Below are 20,286 nucleotides of genomic sequence, written 5' to 3'. Positions count from 1 at the left end.
TTTACCAAAATCTCCTCAATTAAAAGCACCAGTGCACGCCACCTCAGTTCAATTAATTGAAAATTAGAACTAATGAAATTCAAGAATAACAACCATACACTGCGATTGGGAAGCAGTGCGGCATGCCAAAAACTTGGAAACTCCGTGGTACCAGTCCGCTTTGTGTCCCTGAAGGCAACAGCCGGGACGTTTTGCTTTAACGGGTGAATGTGTAGGAAAGGCGTCCTCTCCGCCTTCTAAAACCTGAAGGGCAAGGTGGCATTTCCATGCTACCATCACTCTGCTTATCCTCGTCGTCGTGACTGACAGTGAAACCTCGTGCTTCTGACTTCAGCAATGATGTCCTCACTTGTCAGTGCACCGCATAAAAGCCAATCATGTACACATTGACCTAGCCTGCAAAGATTACGTCTTTATGGCGTACTTCACGGGGGTTTCAGCTAGCTTTTACCCGCACTTAACTTGTGTTTCACTTATCCAATTCATTTCGCACGCGACAAAACCTCGTGTGTAAGAAGCTGGTGTGTTTCTGAAGTAGTCTGGAATGCACCAAACGGCGGGTTCGGTGGCTTGTATTTCGATTTATCCATGGTGGAACGTACTCACGTTCGAATTAAAGGATCTACTTGAACGTAGACTTAATGAAGCACTTGCCGGACCAAATCACACAGTTCGAAATATAACAAAACTCGAATGATTGAAGTTCGAATTATTGAGCCCTCACGATGAGAAGCGACTTCGTTGGACGGGTGGGTTTACTCCTTGCGACCGCGACCGTGTGTCTTCGGCTTGGTCATATACGCGGGAAGGTTTTCGAATATCCTTACAGCGGCGTCGACACGGAGCGTGAGTTTTTCGCGCTGGAGAGACACAGTTTGCCGCTAATTATGAACCCCATGGCTCGAATAACGTCCGTGGAGTCGAAATGCTTCTCGAACATGACTCGAAGCTGAAAGCGTCCGTCTCCTGTCGTGGAATTTCGCGGTCGCTTGGAAACCAACCTTTTTCTCTTGTATTTCGATACAAGGAGCGATGAACAGGCACTTAGCACGTCTGAGGCCTCGTAGTATACACGGTTTGCGCTTTGCGATGAATGAACATAGCTATATCGCAAAACAAACACCGCAGCAAGATCGCGACCCAACGCAGTGCGAATGCGGCCACCGCCGTCCAAGGCGCCTGCACCTACGGTGCCTCGATGTCAGCGCCGCCGTACAGGCGGATGCGCATGAATCGAGGCACTGTAACTGCACCTAGAGTTCCTGTATATCACGGAGCCAGGGAGTGGCGCGTCTGATTGCCACAAGACGCGGGTTCCAGCTTACGACCATAGAGAAATAAAAAAATTACAAGAGAGGTCACACGGGCTTCTCGCGGGCGAATGGCCTGACTCCTACGCCGTCCGGCAGTTGGCGCAAATGGTAAAAAACTATGTATTTAAGATTAGGCTAACACACAATATTATACTTTTAAAATTTTGTTATACATTACACTACACACTTTTATTTATGTAACAAGATGAATGGCTGTGAATGTAACTTTTCGTGGCCTTTTTCTGCCAAGCCTGGCCAAGCCGCAAGCGCAAGCCGCCATTTGGCTCTTTCGGCAGCGTCTGCACGGTTTTCACGTGCGTTTCGGCAGCCTCGTGCTAACCTTTGTTGTGGAGAATGAAAGGCCAAGCGCTTTCTTTGCGACATCGGTTTTGCATCCTGAACAAAATGTGAGACTTTCTTTTTTAAATTGCTGGTGTGGCGTATCATATTTACGTTTCCTGGTACTGCAAACGCTGCGACCACTGTTTAGCCTCAGGGAAATAAGGCATAGCTAGTTCTGCGTCTTTAGGATAAGCGCTTTGAAAACGCCCCGGAAAGGCGGAAGACACAATTTTTTTAGCCGGACTTAATAATATTTTAGGCTGGTTGTGCCGTTTTATCTAGTGCGCAGGGATGTCAGCAGTACGCGCCCGTCAGCGCACGTAGCGTTTACGTGCCGGACACGACGGCGGTGAGTTGCGGCAGTGGCCGGCTGTCCGTAGTCGAAGCAGGCGTTGTGCGCTTTCGCTGCACTGAATTATCTGAGCCGCACGCTGCGTTGTATTATACTAGCTACCCATTGCTAACTTGGCCAACTGTTACTGCTATTATTTATTATGGCCGTGATGCACTTAAAAGCTGTCCGGGCTAACGTATGCGACGAAGTAGCCGTATCTGCATTATTTGGATTATCTGGGCATAAACAGCAGCCGTACACTCATCGTAAAGTTTTACACATGTGTGCATAGCAAGCTGCCTGCGTACCAAGCAAACCCACTCGCCGACGCCGATAACGCCCGCGCGTCAGCTGCGGTAAAAACGCGTCTTTAGTCGGCAGGTAACAGCTTTTCTCGAGGCGGGGTGTGAGCGCAGTGAATTGAAACCTTCAAATATGGTCTTCGTTCTATACTGTATATCAAGTCCCGTATCGCAGGCAGTGCATAGAACTGTTCCCCACTTGCCGTTTTTTCAAGCGTTTGCGCTTTTTTCTCTAGTCATATTTTGGCTAGTTTCATAAAACACGCATTCGGCAGATTGCACCTATTCAGTCGGAGCTGTGTGTGTTCTTGTGATGTTTTTCAGTCAATGGCCTTTGGCGGTCATCAGTAGGACGCTCACTGCTGCTTGCCATGGTGTCCATACAGCTTCCCCAGGTGCCCGTTCTCGTGATGCGTTTCTTTCGCGGGCCCGTGGTGCAACAGGTTTTTTAAGCATTATATTACGTATAGTTAGCTCTCGCTCTTCGTCCGGATTTTACAAAAAAGACAAAGAGATTCAGGCTATTTTAGCAGCATTATCATTTTTTTATACCCAACAATAGCTGAATTACATTAGGAATGTGCCTAAACAGTGTTGCGAAATTACAAAGACCCATATTTTTAGTGTTGCTAATAGCTTGACGGCATGATTGCTGAATAGAACAAGATAACCCATTTTTTAAATAGGTGGCATGCACTGGAGGCAATACTTGAGTAGTAGTTGCAGTGAAATTTACAGACTGTTCGCAGGTCATTTGTCATTGCAAGCAGTTTGTGTACTACATCACCATCACCTGTGCAGGTCTACAGGTGCCCTCAAGACAGAGCCAACCAGCCAGCTGCATTCGTCATACCAAACATGGTGTAAGCACTTCATGGCACAGCACTTCATGGATCCTGCCATCGCAAGACTTACAAAAGTGGCCGTGGCTACTGTTCTTCCAGAGTTAGTTGTATTGATGACTGTCTGCAATGCTTCTTCCTGCCTTATTGAAGCTCCTGATGGGTACCGCAACAGTATTCCATCTATTGAACCTTGCCATTAGCACCCGAAAATCTAACACCGGTCTCGGCACTAAATAAGGCGTGACAATTGAAAAGCCTAACGTTGACACAAAGAACAAACTGTTGTTTTATCTCTGACGTGCCTCATCTAAATAAAACCACTCACAACAGCGTCCAGTCTCCAAACTCCACTCGCAAATTATTGTTGCTGCTAGCTCTAATATTGTGAAAACAGTACATCCAGGAAAGCCCTTTCACGTTATGAAGACTGCCAGGGTAAGAGGTCATGCTAAATGTCGTTTGTCACCGTACGTGCCGCGTGTTGTTGGAGTAACCTAGAAGAAAAGAACCATGTAGGACCTACGTTGAAAAAATGCGCTCATAACGTCCCCATAATGGGCTCATAATTTAGAACTCAAGATTGCAGACGGACTCGCAACTGTGCTACCCTAGAGAGCTGTATACACGAACTCAAGCTGCACCTAGGGTTACTGTATATCGCGCAGCGCAAGTGTTGCGCGTCTGAGTGTCACATGTCACGGGTTCCACCTCACGACAGCGAAGCCCGCTTTCAGTGCTCCTGACAAGACGCCGTTTTTGTAGCGTAAGCTACACTGACCGAGGTTGAGCCGTTTCGCGTGGACCTTGAAGGGCCGTGCTACGCAAGCGTGAGGAGCATTGAATTGGATTGGATTGGATCGGATTTGGGTTGGATTGTATTAGATTTGATTAGAAATATAATCCCATCGGAGTACGGGGGCCCTATTTTCGACTGCAATAATTCCCAGGGCAACTAGGAATTTACTGGAAGTCTTTTCTGATTGGCTTTCAGTTTTGGTCAGGTGCGTCCGGTTGACAAAGCAGGTGTGTGTGCCTTCATCATTTTGACGTTTTATGACGTTAACGGGCACCAGTTTTAATGTTTGCCTTATTTCTATTTGCAAAAAGGCCATAATTATTGCCGGCAATGAAAAACTAGTTTAAATGCACCGGACATGACAACGTATACTTTGCTATTCAACAGCAATACAGCTTGTAATACACGCCCTCTCTGTGATTGGCTGACAAGGCGTGACGAAATTTATACAGTTCGCGTTAACGATCACGTCCCATATTGGCAACTTCAGCCTGCGTTAAAGTGACGTAATGTTACGGAACAGCTCGAAAACGGCGACTGCTTTTGCCGCAAAATATGGCAAAAAATTTCGCCGACCTTCGGCGCCACGAAATATCTGGGAATTCGCCTCAGGCACAGTTTCGCATTACGCGCTTTACAGCACGTTTTGTACCGAAATAAACAATAGTCTCGACTGTTTCCAAGCCAGAAATAGCACAGCATACAAATGACATGCGATATTTTGCTTTTATGTTTGGGCGATAAGATAAAAATTGTTTGTTTTGCGTGATCGCAACATAAGAGGGCAGTACAAGCCTCTCCATGGCAAAGAGAACCCAATGCATGGCCTTTGTCCACACTCCTCCTAGTAAGCTGCTTGGTCACATGATTGAACTCAAGAGAAAAATACCAAATAAAAGTGACTCTTTTGTTCATTGCAGCGCTGATTGAGGATGAGCTTGACGAATGAGTGAATCGGCGACATCGGTACGCTCCGAGGTTATCAGGCGCAGCGCTTCGCTGTTATGTGCCGTAGAAGCGATGGTCTCAGTCGTCTTTTTATGTGATCACGCCATAAATTTGTACCATAGCAGCAGACAATAGCGTGGTGGCGGTGGCGGACGGGAAGGTGATAGCGCAACAAAGCTTGCATGGGAGTAGAGAGCTCAACTATGTTACTAAAAGCGATTGAAAGAAATAAATAGATACTGTAAAAAATATTGTGCGATGTTCTTAAGCTCAACATCCGCCTTTCGGTCGCTTTTGAACCGCCATTACTCGATCACTTTGTGGTGTTGGCGGCAATTTTGACCTGCAGCAATGTGTTTCTCTTGCAAACGTCTGCTACCGTCTAAATTTTATAATACATGCCAAGGTTTTCTATAACTTTTATGCGCAATATTCAGTAACTTGGTGGCGATCTTTATGAGCAAAGCTTCAAATTACAGTGCATGTAGTCATAGTTATACGTGTATCACGTCACTGATTGCTTACGTCGTGCTTACGCGAAAAAACATGGGGAATTGCCTGGGAATTTGTGCGGTCGAGAATAGGGCCCCGGGTGTGTACAGAATTGGGTCTACAAATTCGCCGGTCTGTTAATTACAGATGAGTGACGTCATGGCCGCGGCCGACACACTGGCGCCGGCGCGTGCCCAGCTGTGCGCCTCTGTTGCGCAATAGCCAAGTCTGACGCTGCGCCGCAGCCGCATGATAGCCGTTTCGCGTGGCTCCTGGAGAGCCATGCTGCGCATGCGCGAGAAGCAGTGACTGGACTGCACTGGACCGGGCTGGGCTGGATTGGATTGGACTCGAAGTGACGGGATGGGACTGGACTAGATTGGATTGGATTGTATTAGATTGGAAATCGTTTTAGCAGCAGTATGGAAATCAGCTAATCTTAGGCAACTAGGAAACCTAGGAATAACCAGCTGAACCTTAGCTCACGCTACGTATATCCTGGCTTAGCCGAGCTAAGCCACTGCTATTTTTTATGTCAGTTCCGCTCAATTACTGACGCAGGTTTCGGTGGCGGCGCAAGCGGCGACCGCTCAGCTGATAAAGGGGTATTCACGCGACGGAAAAATCCGCCATTTTGCTACCAGGAGTGCGCGCCACGTGACCCCTACGTCACGGTTTCTCGCCGGCGCACCGCTCCGATCGGAGGTCGGATCTTCTGCTCGCGAGCTACAAACGATCCGATGCTTGGCGGTGAGATTTCGGCTGCTCGTCGGGCAGCTGGCCGCGACTCAAGTTCTAGAGCGGTTTCGGGCGCTGTATTTTTATTGATGTTTGCTTTTTCTTACATTGGGCGCGAAAATGCGCCACGCAAATGACAGGCGCAGTGAAAGAGCCGCGTATACCACCAGAACGGTCGCTGGGCAAGCGGCTGCCGCGGAGTGGGCAAGGCAGGTGCAGGTAGCTCGAGCGATATTCTGTTATCGCTCCCCAATCCGCAAACAAAGCTGCACATACGAGAAAGGTGGCAGCGATGTGATGGCAAATTTCATTAAAAATCGTCATCTCGTCGCTTGCAAGAGCGGCACTCCAATATTCACCGCATGTGTGAAGCCTAAAATCTGTGTGCGGGCCCAACGTTTTGTAGGCGGACCGGCCGGCTGCTCCCAGCGAACGGTCGCCCCACCCACTGCCTCGCGTGTCGAGCGCCGTTCTCTTAAACGCGGCAGCGCCTGCATTGCGTCCGCGGCCAATTTTGGGGCGGCTGACACGATCAGTACGTAGGGGCTCTGGCCTAAATTGCTGCCGTCGCAGAATCGGCAATGCTATGGCAGCCCTCATGGTGGCAAAAGCGCCACGACGACGATGACAAGAAAGTAAACTGGACAAAGCGATTTGTCCAGTGTACTTGCTTGTCCTCGTCGTCGTAGCGCTTTTCCCACCATGAACATTTACCAACAAGCGCAGCTCGTAGTTCTTCTCAATGGCAGCCCTGCTGTCGATATAGGCGACGACAGTCGCATCCTCCGTGTGAGCGAAGGAGCTGGCCGAGCGGAAGTCCGCCTGCGGAGACGTTACGACATCCCTCAGATTTCTCCGCCGAAAGGCTCCGTCGTGTGAATGCCGGTTAAGCAGCCGACTATCCCCGCCGTTGCACTGCCCCGCAGCTGCCGGCACGCGCATGCGCCGACTCCTGCCCGCCGTTGCCACTGTTGCGGTGGTGCGGTGGCGGCTCCTACACGCCTGACGGGTGGCTTTCCCGCACTACCTTAGAATTCAAGATGGCGGAAGGACGCGCAACTCTGCTCCCCTAGGGGAGCTATACAGAGAAACTCCACCGGCACCGGACTCGCAGCTCCGCAGCGCGGGAGCGTTGGTCAAAATATAAAAAATTCCATAGCGTGACGCAGAAATTTCGTGACAAGTAAAGCATTGAAGGACAAGTGGCAGTGGCGGCTAAAATATTATCTCTCCACGATAAGTACAGTGAACTATAGAAATACGCGACAAATTGTTTTCACTCCCTGTGGACAATGATAAAGAAATAGGACTCAATTAGGTTCCTTCACCATACCAGGAACGTGCCGCTGAAGTTTCAAATTTGGAAGTCAAGGACTTCGTTCACGGTGTTGACGGGCATTTTAGGCATTATCATCTAGCTCGCGGAACAATTTCAAAACCGCACTCACATTTGGGATGTTAAAACAAAATGCTGAAATGGCTTTTTGGACATTTTAAACTAAACCTTTCTAGCTCTACCAGCCAACGGTTCTTTCGTGGCGTGCGGGACAACAAACTCCCAACGCGGCGGAGACGCCGGGGGGTGGGGAGGCGGAGGAAGGGTCGGAAAAAAGGAGGGCGAAGGGTTTCACTCCCGGAGCACACTAGAGATGGCGCGGCGAATTTTCCCAGCTTTCCCCGCGTGGAAGTGATTGCTCGCCAGTGGTGGCGTCGGCGTACGGCTTTGTGATCTGCTTTAGCGATGGTAGTGGTGGGTTTGTTTTGTTCTAGCTTCGTGTCCATTGCGCGGTGCCTTCGTACGGCTTGAGTAACTTCTTCGACAGAACCTCCAGGTTAACCAGCACCCGGCGTAATTACGTAGTCGTACGCCAAACAAACGTTAAGGATTGGTTCGGAAGGCAGGAAAACAAAATGTACAAACCACAAACCACAACTGCCCGCAAGAGAAACGCTACCTTTTGCGCGCTGCTTGCCACGAATGGGTATCCGTTTTCTAAATTGGTGAATACCAATTCGGTTCTGTTTCAAGAGGTATTACAGGAGGCGAAAGTAGCAACTGGATCTGATAAATCGCGATTATAAAATTTACCTCAGCTTTTTCGCAATTTTCAAACTTGCTAAACTAACTAGTTTAAAACGATATAAATGGAAATCACTAAGCTCACATGCCGAATTGTTTCAGTGTCTGCGCTTGTGTCGCGCGGTGCTGTAGCACCAAGCTAGCACATCAGGATGGCTAGGTTCCGCTGTCTCACCCTTCGAAACGCGCTCTTCTCCGTTTTCTTTCTTCCAGCGTATGGCCGGCTTACACCGGCGGCGTCCACTGCTCGAGCCCGGCCGTGGCCTACGGCGCTGCGTTCGGTACGGCGCCCCCCCCCCCCCCCTTCTTAAATTTCAGCTGACGGCTGGCAGAATCTCGGGTTTCAGTCTTTGTAGAGCGGAATTTAGTTTGCCACGTGTCGCGCAAACAGTGAGTGTGACGGCACGTGAAGAGAACAAATACGTGCCAGCGACAGGCACCCCTAGTTCTAGAGAAGCTCTCGCTTGAAGCGTGCAACGAAGAAGCAACAAAAAAGAACACACACACACACACACACACACACACACACACACACACACACACACACACACACACACACACACACACACACACACACACGCGCGCGCGCGCAAAAACGATTCAACATTATAGAAATCTTCCATTTGTATCGGAAGGATTCCACCTTCAAAATAATGTAATGGACTTACCTGACCGAGAAATATGTTTTGTCCGTGGATGACAACCCCCAGCGCCCTCTATATTGAGGCAAAGGAAGCCAGCAAGGCATGTGATAACACTTGAGGGTGTGCTAGGCGAGGGTGTGCTAGGCTTGAGGGTGTGCTAGGCGAAGAATAAGTATTTCCCAGACGCTTTACGCTGCCCTTTGTTTTAGTATGCGCGCTTGTAGGGGGCTATTTTAGCGTGACACACTTCCGGCGGTATCTTTGTTACGGGGGACCGGCCTTACTTACCGGATATTAAACAGTATTCCTTTGTAGTTCATCTCAGAACGGTCCTGCGTGGAAGTATGCGACTCCGCTGGTGTAAAACCTTCATGGAGTGGAATTTCTAAATTTTATTTTCATTCTTTGTGGTTTGTAGTTGGTGCCTGTATTTTGTCGTGGCAACAGAGGCGCACACTACGCCTGACCATGTTGCATTTTCTCATGACGCTTGAATGGCCGTAAATTCTGTGCCACGCAACTGCTCAGAACACTAACCAACCAAGGGAAGCTGTTTCTGGGCACACATCGTGCACATTATCAGTCACATTTTGCATACGAATGATGACGGCGCCACACATAAGCATTTCAGGCACCGTCACAACGGACCACGGAACTGGGTGCCCTGTTTTGAAGGTTCGAAAAAAGTACAGTCGACCCAAGTTTGATTACTCTAATTACCCGATAATGATATTAAATTTTATATGTCTTCCAATCGTGTTATTTTCTGGCGCCTGTTTAACTTCGCCGCCTAACAATATTCCATCTGCGGTTTGGCGGTAATTAAGCGGCACAGCGTAGTAAGCGCAATTCGGTTCCTTGTAACACAGAAATGCGATAATGATGGAGTCTGCTTTGACTATTCGCCTTGCCTGTACAACCACTAGATTTGTCGTGCGTGCAGAATTTCCTTTCTGGGCTTTGCCGCTCTCATATTGCGGAAGTTTAAGGCTTCCGCCCTTGACAGCCGTTTTGTTCGTGCTGATGATACAGGGGTTTCGCATACAACGTAAAATAAATGCGGTTGTTTTTCTCCTCCTCTTTGAGGAATAACCCCATCCATCTCCGTGCGTTAGTTGTAGCCTGTATCCTCAAGGTACTAAAAGCTCTTGACCAGGCAACCTGGAGAGAACCCGATACCCAACTCTCGTAAAATAAAACTTCAGCAGACATTCCGGTTATTTTAAGGAATATTCCGAAGCATTTGGGTTGTATAGAGGCCACTTCCTACGACGCAGTTTTACCGGAGTATATAATGAGCGGTCCGGAACGCCACCAAACACACCAGACCGAGAACATGGCTGGTAAAAGGCGACAATTGATATTGCCAGCCACCAGGCTTTCCAACAAAGCACTTGTCGACAAACTGTTGAGATAAACAGGTCGGGATGTTGCTGTGACGTAAAGCCAAAGCTTATAAAAGGAAGCATGACCTTGGTTACAGGAAGGCTGTGATATAATTGTAAAAAGGAAATCGGTGATCAGTCAGGCAAAAATAAAGCAGCGTGTGCTTTATCTCGTATATTTGTATTTCAGCCCATAGGGGAGTTTAGTTCTTCAAGGATGTTTTCAAATTCTTCGTTACATGTTACCTTATTGTCTTTCTCTGAAGTATTATATTATTACCTTTAGGTCCCACAGATACATCAGCGAAGTTGAGGTACTGGGAATGGCTTACAGAGCCCAACATTCGCAGTTGCGCTCCCAAAAGACGTTTCTGCGTATACCAAGAACCTTCGGCAACAACTGAGTCAATAATTTACCGGCCTGGTTCACTGGAACCGCCTTACAAAGCCTCCGAAAGCCTTAACTCAGAAAATGGAAAAGGCCTTTTCCGTTCGTGTGGCCGGAGAGCGCGCATATGTATCTTTTTTAGGCTGGAAGGAACCGCGACAAAAAGTGTAATTACAATGCAAAGACTCTTCAGGTTTCAATGTTGCGGTGCAGTGGAAGCAATAATACTTTACTACTCATACAGATTTTCGCAGTAATTGGTAGCACCTCACCTTTATTCGTGTTTTCGCAGCGAGGCCTTGAGAACATAGGTTGGAAATTTCAAAGGCAAAACAAAATTGACATCCAATTGTAACAAATTGTATTGCCAAGATTTGACTCTGCGGCTACTCTCTGGGAGTGTGACGTCGTGCAGTACCGACATTTGCAAGGAGGACTCGTGTAAAAGTACTCACAGTTACGCTCATTACGAACCAAGACCAGCAAATTGTCACTGCAGTGACAAGAGCAATTTGTGAGGGATTGAAAATAAATGAGTGTAATGGGCCATTTTTAAACCATTGTCTTTAATGTCACGCACACAAAACGACAGTCTGAAGTGGACAGTGCTTTGCTGGATGAGTATATATTTTATTAACTTCAGGCGCAGATATCCAGCAAGAACAAGTTTTGCAGAACCAGGCGGCACGTGTGCATGTGTCTTCGAGGCGCAGTCATAAAGGTATGAAGCCTTTCCGCGCAGTCGTTTCTACTTTCGTGCTGAACGTACGTGTGACGCTTCTGAACTACAGTGACGTACGAAGAGCCTGGTGGCGGCCTTGCTGAAGCTGTTTATACAGCGGCCGCTACAGCTGCTGCCTGTTGTGCTCGTTTGCTTGCTGAACATCAGCTTGCAAACTGCCCCGGCTTTGCTAATTTACAGCGGTTTTAGTTCACAACACGCTCAGGGCTCGAATTGACTCTGGCTTTCACGCACATAAAGTTCATGGGTCGACCTGCGAACGCGTCTGCACAACTATCACCGCGTAGGTGATGATGGTGTTTCCAACCTGGAAAAGAAACCGGGAAGGTGTTAAGGTACGCAGTACGGTAAGCATTTGTTAGGTGCGTAGTACGCTACTCCTTCATGGACAGCGACCGACATATTTTATCGATCAGAGATATTTTGAGAAAGTTTTCGATTCAAAATATGTCAATCAGGAATATTGGAAAATGCGCACATCATATGCAAAACCTATTCAGTAGTGCAATAAGGCTCTTTTTGTGCAGTCAATGTTCAGCTTTCCCACACAAAGGAAGTGAACATGATCCGCACAAGTAGGGAGTGGAGAGGACACAACAGGTCATCTCAACAACAGTCCACTACCGAGGAAGAAATAAAAAAGGGTACATCACAGCTATTCTGCGCTTAATTCTACATTGTTCTCAGAATTGTTGTTGGTTGATAAATATCTGCTCTGCCTTTGTCATTGTCTCTGTACTCGTGTGCTTAAAATGGTCGTTCACACGTAGCTCGATGTACCCTTTCGTCGAAAAAGCAGCAAGGAACATTAATATATCCTTACGTGCCATTTTATTCGCAATACCCACCGCCTTGTCTCGCGAATAAAAAACACAAAAATGTAACAAAATGTAACTATCTGACGCTGAAGATGAGGGTGCAAATTGTTCATCAATATTTGTAATTGAAAATAAGGCGGCAGTACTTCGCCTTACCCAAAGCTGTGCAAACCTCAACTTGCCACGCGTAGCTGATAGTAGATTCATTTTTGTAAGACGTTAACAACCAAGTTTCGATTCAGGAACTTTGCTATCATCAATTAAAGTAATCGCACAAATTTTCACGATTCCTATCCCACCAAAATTACGATTACATTAATTCACAGGTATTCCACAACCACTTTTAAACACGACTCGTTTTAAGGCATTTTTAAAAAAATTCCATCTTAGTCTGCAGGAAATTTAAAACAAAGCTTCCAAAAACGAGGCCCAAGTATTTTGAAGTCACGCAAAGGCCCGTCCAGCGGCCTTATCGTTCTACGTGCTACTCAGTGGTGGGAACGATTTTAAACTCCATACGTAAATTTTCCGTTTCGTCTCCGGTCAGACACTGTGTTTAATAGCGTGCAAGAAGTTCAAGGCTGAGATTTGCTGCAGGAGCTTACTGATAGCAGCTGGGCCAGGCTCAGTCTGAAGAATCCACTCGCCGAAAAATGAAGCGCCGAGTCGTTCACGACGTCGTGGAAAAAACGAACCTGTCATTAAAAGTAAAAAAAAAAATTCAGTTGCTGTAAGTTTGCACGCAGTGTGATTGGTCTCTGTCACTCTATTGCAAATGTGACCAACGCCGTCCAGTGTACAACCTCAATGGTTGGCCATGTCAGCTGACAAAAACAGCTCACGAAACTCTTCCTTTCGAATACCGGTGTGCACATAAAGCTGGACCTCCGTGAAAACGAAAATGAAAGCAGTTCTGCAAATTCAAAACGCGATGACCGAAATCGAAACACAAAACCATCGATCCCCCAAAGTACGTTCGCGTGCCCGCACAAATTTATGTTCTTCAACGGCTGCCCGTTCTCCAGCGAACCGAACAACGTATGGCCTGCCCATTCGGCAGTCGACGGTGAACAACCCGACGCGAACAAGCGCACCTGCTATGTGGCGTTACGCGATCGACGACTGAGACTCACCTGTAGTGTAGCGTGATCTCTTGCTTCACATCGGCTTTTGCTCGACGAAACTCGGATCACTCCGGCGAGCACGTGCGCGTTAGAAATCCCGCTAATGTTCAGGTTCTTTGAACGCCACCCGCTCTCCAGCAGAACGAGCCAAGCTTGGCGGGGGCAAGAGATTGTGGAGATGCGGAGGAGAAAGGCTTTAGGCGAACGCCACTACAACGGCGCAAGTGAGCCAGCCAGTAAGCGCCCCTGCGATGTTGCGCGATTCGACCGACGACGACAACGAGCGCCATCTGAGCCCTACCAGTACGGGAATAAAAATGGCATTGCCGTGAGGCGCTTAGGCGTACGCCTACAGCTCAGTGAGGCAATACACGCTTCGCTTAAAAATTGAGCTTCCTTCAAACTCAGCGGCCCATGAATGTATTTCTTGAATTCTAGATAGACGCACGACCGCAATTGTTCTGTCACTCACGCATCGCTATCACACACCATAAGGGGCGGCGGGGGCATCCCATTTTCCTGGCTACAATCTTATTTAATTTCCTTACTATCGCCAGGAAGGAGCGCCGGGAGGCTGCCATGCATGACCCATACCACAAAGTACAAGGCGTGACCCGCTTGGCCGATGGAACCGGACCCCGCTCAAAAGGGGCCCTACTGCCAGACGGGCGACGGAGCACACATCGCCAACTAATAGTCTAGTTTGTACCAACATAAAGCAGTGCCGTTGGCCTGTCTGTATAAAGCCTGAGCGCTTTCCCTACTCAGGCTGAGGTGAAGAAAACCAGGGTTAAGAATCTCAAATTTTGGCACATCCGTGTGCCCCTATTGGCTGCTTCTGTTCCTAGAATACAGAAATTCTTTTCAGGCTCCTTTACAGATACCATGTATTATTGACTGTATTAGGCTAAATTCAAAATGGGAATTTCAGCTTTGGCAGTTCAGTGTGACTGGCATCAGAAAATGATTTCCTTCGAGTGGACTGCCCTTGACTGGCCGCCTACGTTGCAGTTGAGGACTGTGGTTCAAAGGAAGGTTCCTTTTACCTCTATGCCTCGGAGCGGTTGTTCTACTGTTACCGCAAGGGATAGGGTAACACAAAAGCCGTATAAATTCCTCAGACAGTGAAAGAGAACATAGCACAGGCGTTGCTGACTTAGTATAACTTCTAATACGTACTCAGATGCAAGTCGCTTCCTATCCCTCCCGAAGCTCATCTTATTGTCGAATTTAAAATATCGACCTTCACTAGAGGGAGAGGGACAGTCATCCTACGCCTCCTCAGGTTTCCGTGATGTTCTGGACAGTTTGCTTCCCTTTGGTGGAATTATATACCCAGAACCTCATCAATACATACACGCATACATGGATACACACACAAGCACCGTCTGGATCTACCTCTGCTCCCAACATCACTCTTGCAATTGAAATAAATGTCCCGAAGTGATCGAATAAAACGGAAGTTCGCACGGAACATTTTTAACCCCACTGCGGCAATGGGATCACTGACGCTTTATAAGCCCGCTCTCTCTACTTCCGCCACTCTTTTGTGGTATTTTGAGCGTCTCGCACAGACCCGCGGTTTGGTCGTCTCTCGCGTCACGAGGGCTCTTTTCTCTCGCTCAGAATTTTTTGTGTATCGTACTGCAAGTGCATTGTAGAATCTTTGAATACCCAGTATTCTAATGTTCGCCTTAGTCGGTCTTCCGCGGAAATCTGCAACCCTAAACGTCAATGTGCGTATGTTATACATTTCATACACCCATCTGCAGGTTGCTTTGTTAAACTCCGGCGAATATTTTGCCGGAAGAAATCAATGACGAAGTAGTTTTGTTGGGCTTACCTGTTTGCCGAAGCTGTTCGGGAAGCCCCGCAACGGCATTGATTCGAGAAGCCGCTTCATTTTTGATCCCTGCAACGTAAGTACAGCAGCGATGGCTACATTAATCAAATCGTGGTATGGTAATAAAACTTCAATTTTGGACAAAAAGCCTACAAATGTACTTGATAAATGCAATATTCCTGGCGCTCATAACTTACATAAAAAACTCGTAGACCATGTGAATCATCCAAACTACAAATTGCCTCAGCCAGCCTCCTGGGCAAATCTGCGGTAACCAAGAATGTCTTCATTTTGCATTCGTTACACAATTAGAATAAGGCATTTGTTACCGGCACAAACCAACACCCCTGGCACAAAAAAAGTCTTATGAAAGAGCCCAATGCGCTTCCCACTGTCAGTAACATCAGAAAATCGGTTTGTTTGCGCCCCACCAAAGAGTTCATTTTATGAGTGTAAGGTCTGTAGACAGGCACGGGGTCCCCGCTAAATATCTGTATAATTATGGAAGTACGTGAAAAATACGGGAAATCTGTAGACGTTTTTGGTCAAATGACGAATACGGAGTTCATACGGAGTGTTACGCCCCCAAGCGTCATGAATCTAGATATTAGTTCTACAAACACGGGAATTATATGGGTTCGCACAATATGAACGTTTGGCACTCTTTCGTGTTTTTATCTTCAATAATAAGCAAAATCACGCTCCGTATGATTTCCGTATACTCCGTATATACGGAGTCCATGCGGACAATGATTCCGCGGTTCTACTGATCATACAGACTTAAAACCGGTGTCAAATTTTTCAATAGGAATGCACTATTTTATTTTCATGTGCGTCTGAAAAATCTTTCTTGATTTGTGGCGGCTGTGTGTCATGCAAGGAATGTACTCCGCATTTCCATAATTCCGTATATACGGAACGTTTCAGGAGGGAGGTTTTGTTGCCGTTGGGACTTTTTGTTTAGGTAAATACCGGTAGTGTCAAAAAAAGTGAAGGATGGTGGTTACCGGTGTCATAAACGCGGTTTATACGAATCGGGCCACTTTTTGCATCGATAGAGGCAGTAAGAATAACTAAATGCAGTTCACACAAGTTTCGCGCGTTGACAAAAAATGTCACATAAATCGACATACCACCTCAAGTCATGCTGAAGAGTTTTATTCAAGTCGTTGCAATTGGTGGAGCCATTGCACGGCCACAAAAGATACCATAGATTCATTATGTCATACGCTGTAAAAATTGTGGTTTTCTGACGGATAAAAAATCCAACAATATTAACCAATATCGTTCACCTGGGCAACCGGGAGAAAATTTACACTATAAATGTCGCTGCCTGTTTCGTGAACTTGTGATTGTGTGTATTTTTTTTTTCCAATTCTTTATTCATATTCCGAATATTTGTGGAAAAGCGCAATCAACTGCATTTTGAGCGACATGATAGATGACACCCAGCGACTAAAAAAGACAAATATTTTTCTTTAAATCGCTGTTCCCGTAACATTTTATTTACCTTATTTTCTGCCGGAGTTATATTGCATGTCATAATACAAGTGTGGCATCCTGGGCTTCCCGTTTCGTTCTTTTATATTTTTATTGCGCCTTTAACGACGCAAGCCAAGTGGCTTGCCATGCAGGCAGCGTAAGAACGTTAGACGTTTTTTTTCTGTATTTCAGGATAAACCAAAAATAGCAGCAAAATGTTTCTGTCTTGTAATGAACCTACGAATTATGTGCTAACGGCAATTAACGAAAAGTTGCAGAGAACTCTTGTTTTGACCAGTTGGCTGAGCTGCAGCTTCTGTAGGAGCGGGCGCGAACGTTAAACACATCCCAACTCGAGTGCACTCTACCACAAAAAGGTATGCATGCTTGGCTATGGACAAAGCGGGATTGTGAATAGGTGGCAATAATGTCCACGAGTTTGACATTATTCCCGCTATCCCCGGAAGTTAAGACATAGGGGCCAACGTAAAAGACCATACTTGCGTAGTTTTCTGCACAAAATGTGTTATCACCAAAACACATGTCTTATGCAAGCGAAAACCCTTCCCACACTACGTATAAAAGTGTCTAGACAGCAGTTATGCTGCTCGACATATTTTCCGAAAACGCGTTGCAGGTAAGCGACAGGAGCTTTCGTTGGTGTCAGGAATACTGTGGGCCAATGCTGCAAAGCGCCGCATAAGTCCAACAAATTGTGCACATCAACTGGATTCGTGGCTAGGTTGGCACCGCTAGCAAACGAGTTGCGGATATTATTTCGTGACTACAATAACGAATTATAGGATGCGACGCCTACTATACTGTACCGTTCATCGAATAGGAAAATTTTCGCAGCGCCGTTCAAATCTTTGTACTGCCAAAAGATACGCGACATGTATAACGTTGCTGGCAATGTACATCGGTTGCAGATGACTGCATATTATATTTTTAATTAGAGCCAATACTATTTGTATACGTACACTGTGAATATTTATATTTGTTGCAGATTGTATATTCAAAGGGAGCAGGCATGCAGATCTACAACTTTTCATGCTGTAGGGCGAGCCCACCGCCATGAGCCACACTAGTTTCATTTGTGTTAGCCGCAAAACCTCAGCTAACTGCTAACATGTTTATTTTCGTTAGTTTCACGCTGTTTTTCTACTGTGCAGGCAGCCGCTTGACTTAAAAATGACCTATTTTGCTCCTACTCCAACCCACTTAAAACATTTGAAGATCAGTTCGGCGCACGTTTTCTTATATCTTGATCCGGAGTCCACTACGTCAGGAAAATCATCCCACACACGAGATTACAACTGGCACTAAACGAGCCACCTTGCACACACACGTGGACAGGGGCACGCCTACAACGCAAATGTTTATGGCACAAGTTTTTTAAACGGTTGCAAATGTATACGGGGTGTACTTCAGTTTTTAAAAGAGCTAAACCGAGTAATAGTCGTGGATGTATTGAAAAGCTCTTTTGCAATCCTAAATGCGAAGTGCGAGCATTGTACAAAGAGAATTCTTTGGCGTGAGAAAGTTTATATACAATATATTGCACAACAGAATTCTTTTCCGCGGTTATATAAATTAGGTGAAAGATGTGTTCTCAATATTGATTGTTTCTGTCCTTGTAAATTACCGCGTAATCATTACTTAGGAATGGCATGCCCTGAGCCCTTTTTGGTGGTTCAGCAAAGTCTGCCCCCAATTTCTCCTTTTATATTGAGTATAAAGCTCTTAAGCACTACACTTACGTGACTGTTCATTGCCTCGGCGCTGACACCGGTGTCCATCATGTCAAGCCACATGATAAGGCCATACAACAGTGCGAAGACCCTCAGTGACCAAGGAACTTGCACGGTGTCCACAGCAAAATAGATGGTGTTGCATAAAATAAGTAGACTCCAACCGTAGGCCATCAGCAAAGAATAGCGCATTGTATGGTTGGCTGCTTTAACAAGTTCCTGGATTTCGTTAAAGTTAACCCGATGATCCGTGAGCATCCTCGTTGCCATTGCGCTGCTGGCTTCTTCGGGAACCTTCTTCAGAGCGTTCACTTCATGGCGCAAATAGGCTGTGAATATTTCAGCAAAAGCCATTAGGACCGCGCTGTAGAGGCCATCATACAAAACTAGCAGCATTCCCGAGGAGCCTACAACAGCAGCGAACATAACAACAAAGAGGGGGCTCTCCAAATTCATCATTGCCAATGCATCAAACGCCCGGTAGACGCTGAAGAAGACCATGAAGAGCGCACGGCCCCATATGCGAATATTGCGTCGGCTGAAGCGCCTCCTTTGTTGTATGACCATTACACGTCGAGTGGCTTCGAACTGCGCTGCTTTGCGAAGAATACTTCTGAGGCGGCTACCCTGCGCAGCAAACGCCAGCCACAGGACCACGGCTTTTGTCACAACATTTGCGTGTGTCGCCAAGTACACGGTGCTTACGAACACCTCGCGGCGCTGATAGCTGTTGTAGAGAACGGCGAAAAAAAGCCCTATTTCTCCCGTCAGCCAGATGACAAAGCAGAGGGCACAATACCAGAAGTACGAACTCAATAGCTTATCGCGCAGGGTTCGTTTTGTGGGATTTGTGGCTTCCTCCAAGTACCAAACGCCGCCCCACCGGAGAAGCCACGTGGAGTGTCGGAAGTACTCGGTGGCAAACGGCTGCATGGTGACGTTTAAATATGACCGAGAGTAAGGCCCTGAGGAAGCTTATATAGGTGTGAGTGCTAGCCTTTCTTTTGTTTTCTTTTTAGCATTGGGCTGTCGTCTATTTTACGATATTAAAAAAAAGCACTGCGAAGCAATTCCGCAAAAACAATATTCTCGTAGCTTTTCTAAATTATAATTCTTTTTCTGACTCAATGATATCGATTAGTTCTCTTTAGACTATATCTAGTGTAAACTAATGGTCGCAGCCGCTGCACAGGGCCACATTTGATAAGCTGTTTTGTCAGAGAGCGGAGGCAAACAGTACCCATCTACAAAAAAAAAACCTGAACATGAAGCATCTGGTCGCGATCACAGCTTTCAATGTGGTGTTTTTGATGATAGCTTTCAATGCAGAAACACCAGAGGCGCTGTTACAACCACTGAAAAAACTATGTAAACCCAAGATTGGTTATCGCATTGGACAAGCGAATGAAAAAAAATTTTAGTTTCCCCTCCAATGTGCGAAGAAAAACCAATCCGGGTCATACGCGCCCGAAAGGGTGCACACTAATGGAAAACTTCTTTCCACCGCTAGATAAAGGTACAACAAAGGGAAAATGTCAAGCCTAACGCGTATTCGACGCTGTTCAATGGTGTTCTTTTTTGGAAGATGTAGTATGCGTGGGCTAGAAGTACCTCCCTTTCATATGAAAGCAGGGCTGACTATCATTGCACTACCGGCACGGTCAGGAACGATTCCTTTCTCACTGATAACTTCGTTAAGATAGAGTTCTTAAGCATTGCGCGAGAAGCTGCATGCTTTGATGCTCTGCGTAAAATTTCAAATCTGTGTCTAAATATAAGCGATGGCGATTATGAAACAAGAACCCGGTTATTCTTGCAGAAGGCTGGTTTGCCTTTTGTTTTTTTCTTTGATGCTAGAATATTATACTTCCTACAACATCCACATTCCACATTTGCGGCGGGCAATGAAATGGCCACTG

General features: G+C 46.6%; 1 protein-coding gene and 1 long non-coding RNA gene across 2 annotated transcripts; one reads left to right on the top strand and one right to left on the bottom strand.

Moving 5' to 3' along the window:
- Positions 1-1,586: 1,586 nt before the first annotated feature.
- Positions 1,587-14,001, top strand: LOC144144945 (uncharacterized). Its single transcript, XR_013317379.1, has 4 exons — positions 1,587-1,720; positions 3,093-3,154; positions 11,251-11,328; positions 13,849-14,001. It is a non-coding gene; the product is annotated as an uncharacterized LOC144144945 (long non-coding RNA).
- LOC144144944 (uncharacterized) lies at positions 11,557-19,257 on the bottom strand. The gene is made up of 4 exons (XM_077676446.1): positions 18,377-19,257; positions 15,135-15,203; positions 12,773-12,862; positions 11,557-11,656 (listed from the first exon to the last, which is right to left on the bottom strand). Exons 1-4 carry the CDS (start codon positions 18,932-18,934, stop codon positions 11,591-11,593), a joined length of 783 nt encoding a protein of 260 aa, XP_077532572.1. The 5' UTR covers positions 18,935-19,257; the 3' UTR covers positions 11,557-11,590.
- Positions 19,258-20,286: the final 1,029 nt, after the last annotated feature.

Source organism: Haemaphysalis longicornis, unplaced genomic scaffold, assembly GCF_048455015.1.
Source record: "Haemaphysalis longicornis isolate Haplotype H1 unplaced genomic scaffold, Haemaphysalis longicornis Haplotype H1 scaffold_7, whole genome shotgun sequence".
Taxonomy (NCBI): domain Eukaryota; kingdom Metazoa; phylum Arthropoda; class Arachnida; order Ixodida; family Ixodidae; genus Haemaphysalis; species Haemaphysalis longicornis.
This window is presented reverse-complemented; position numbering and strand designations above follow the sequence as displayed.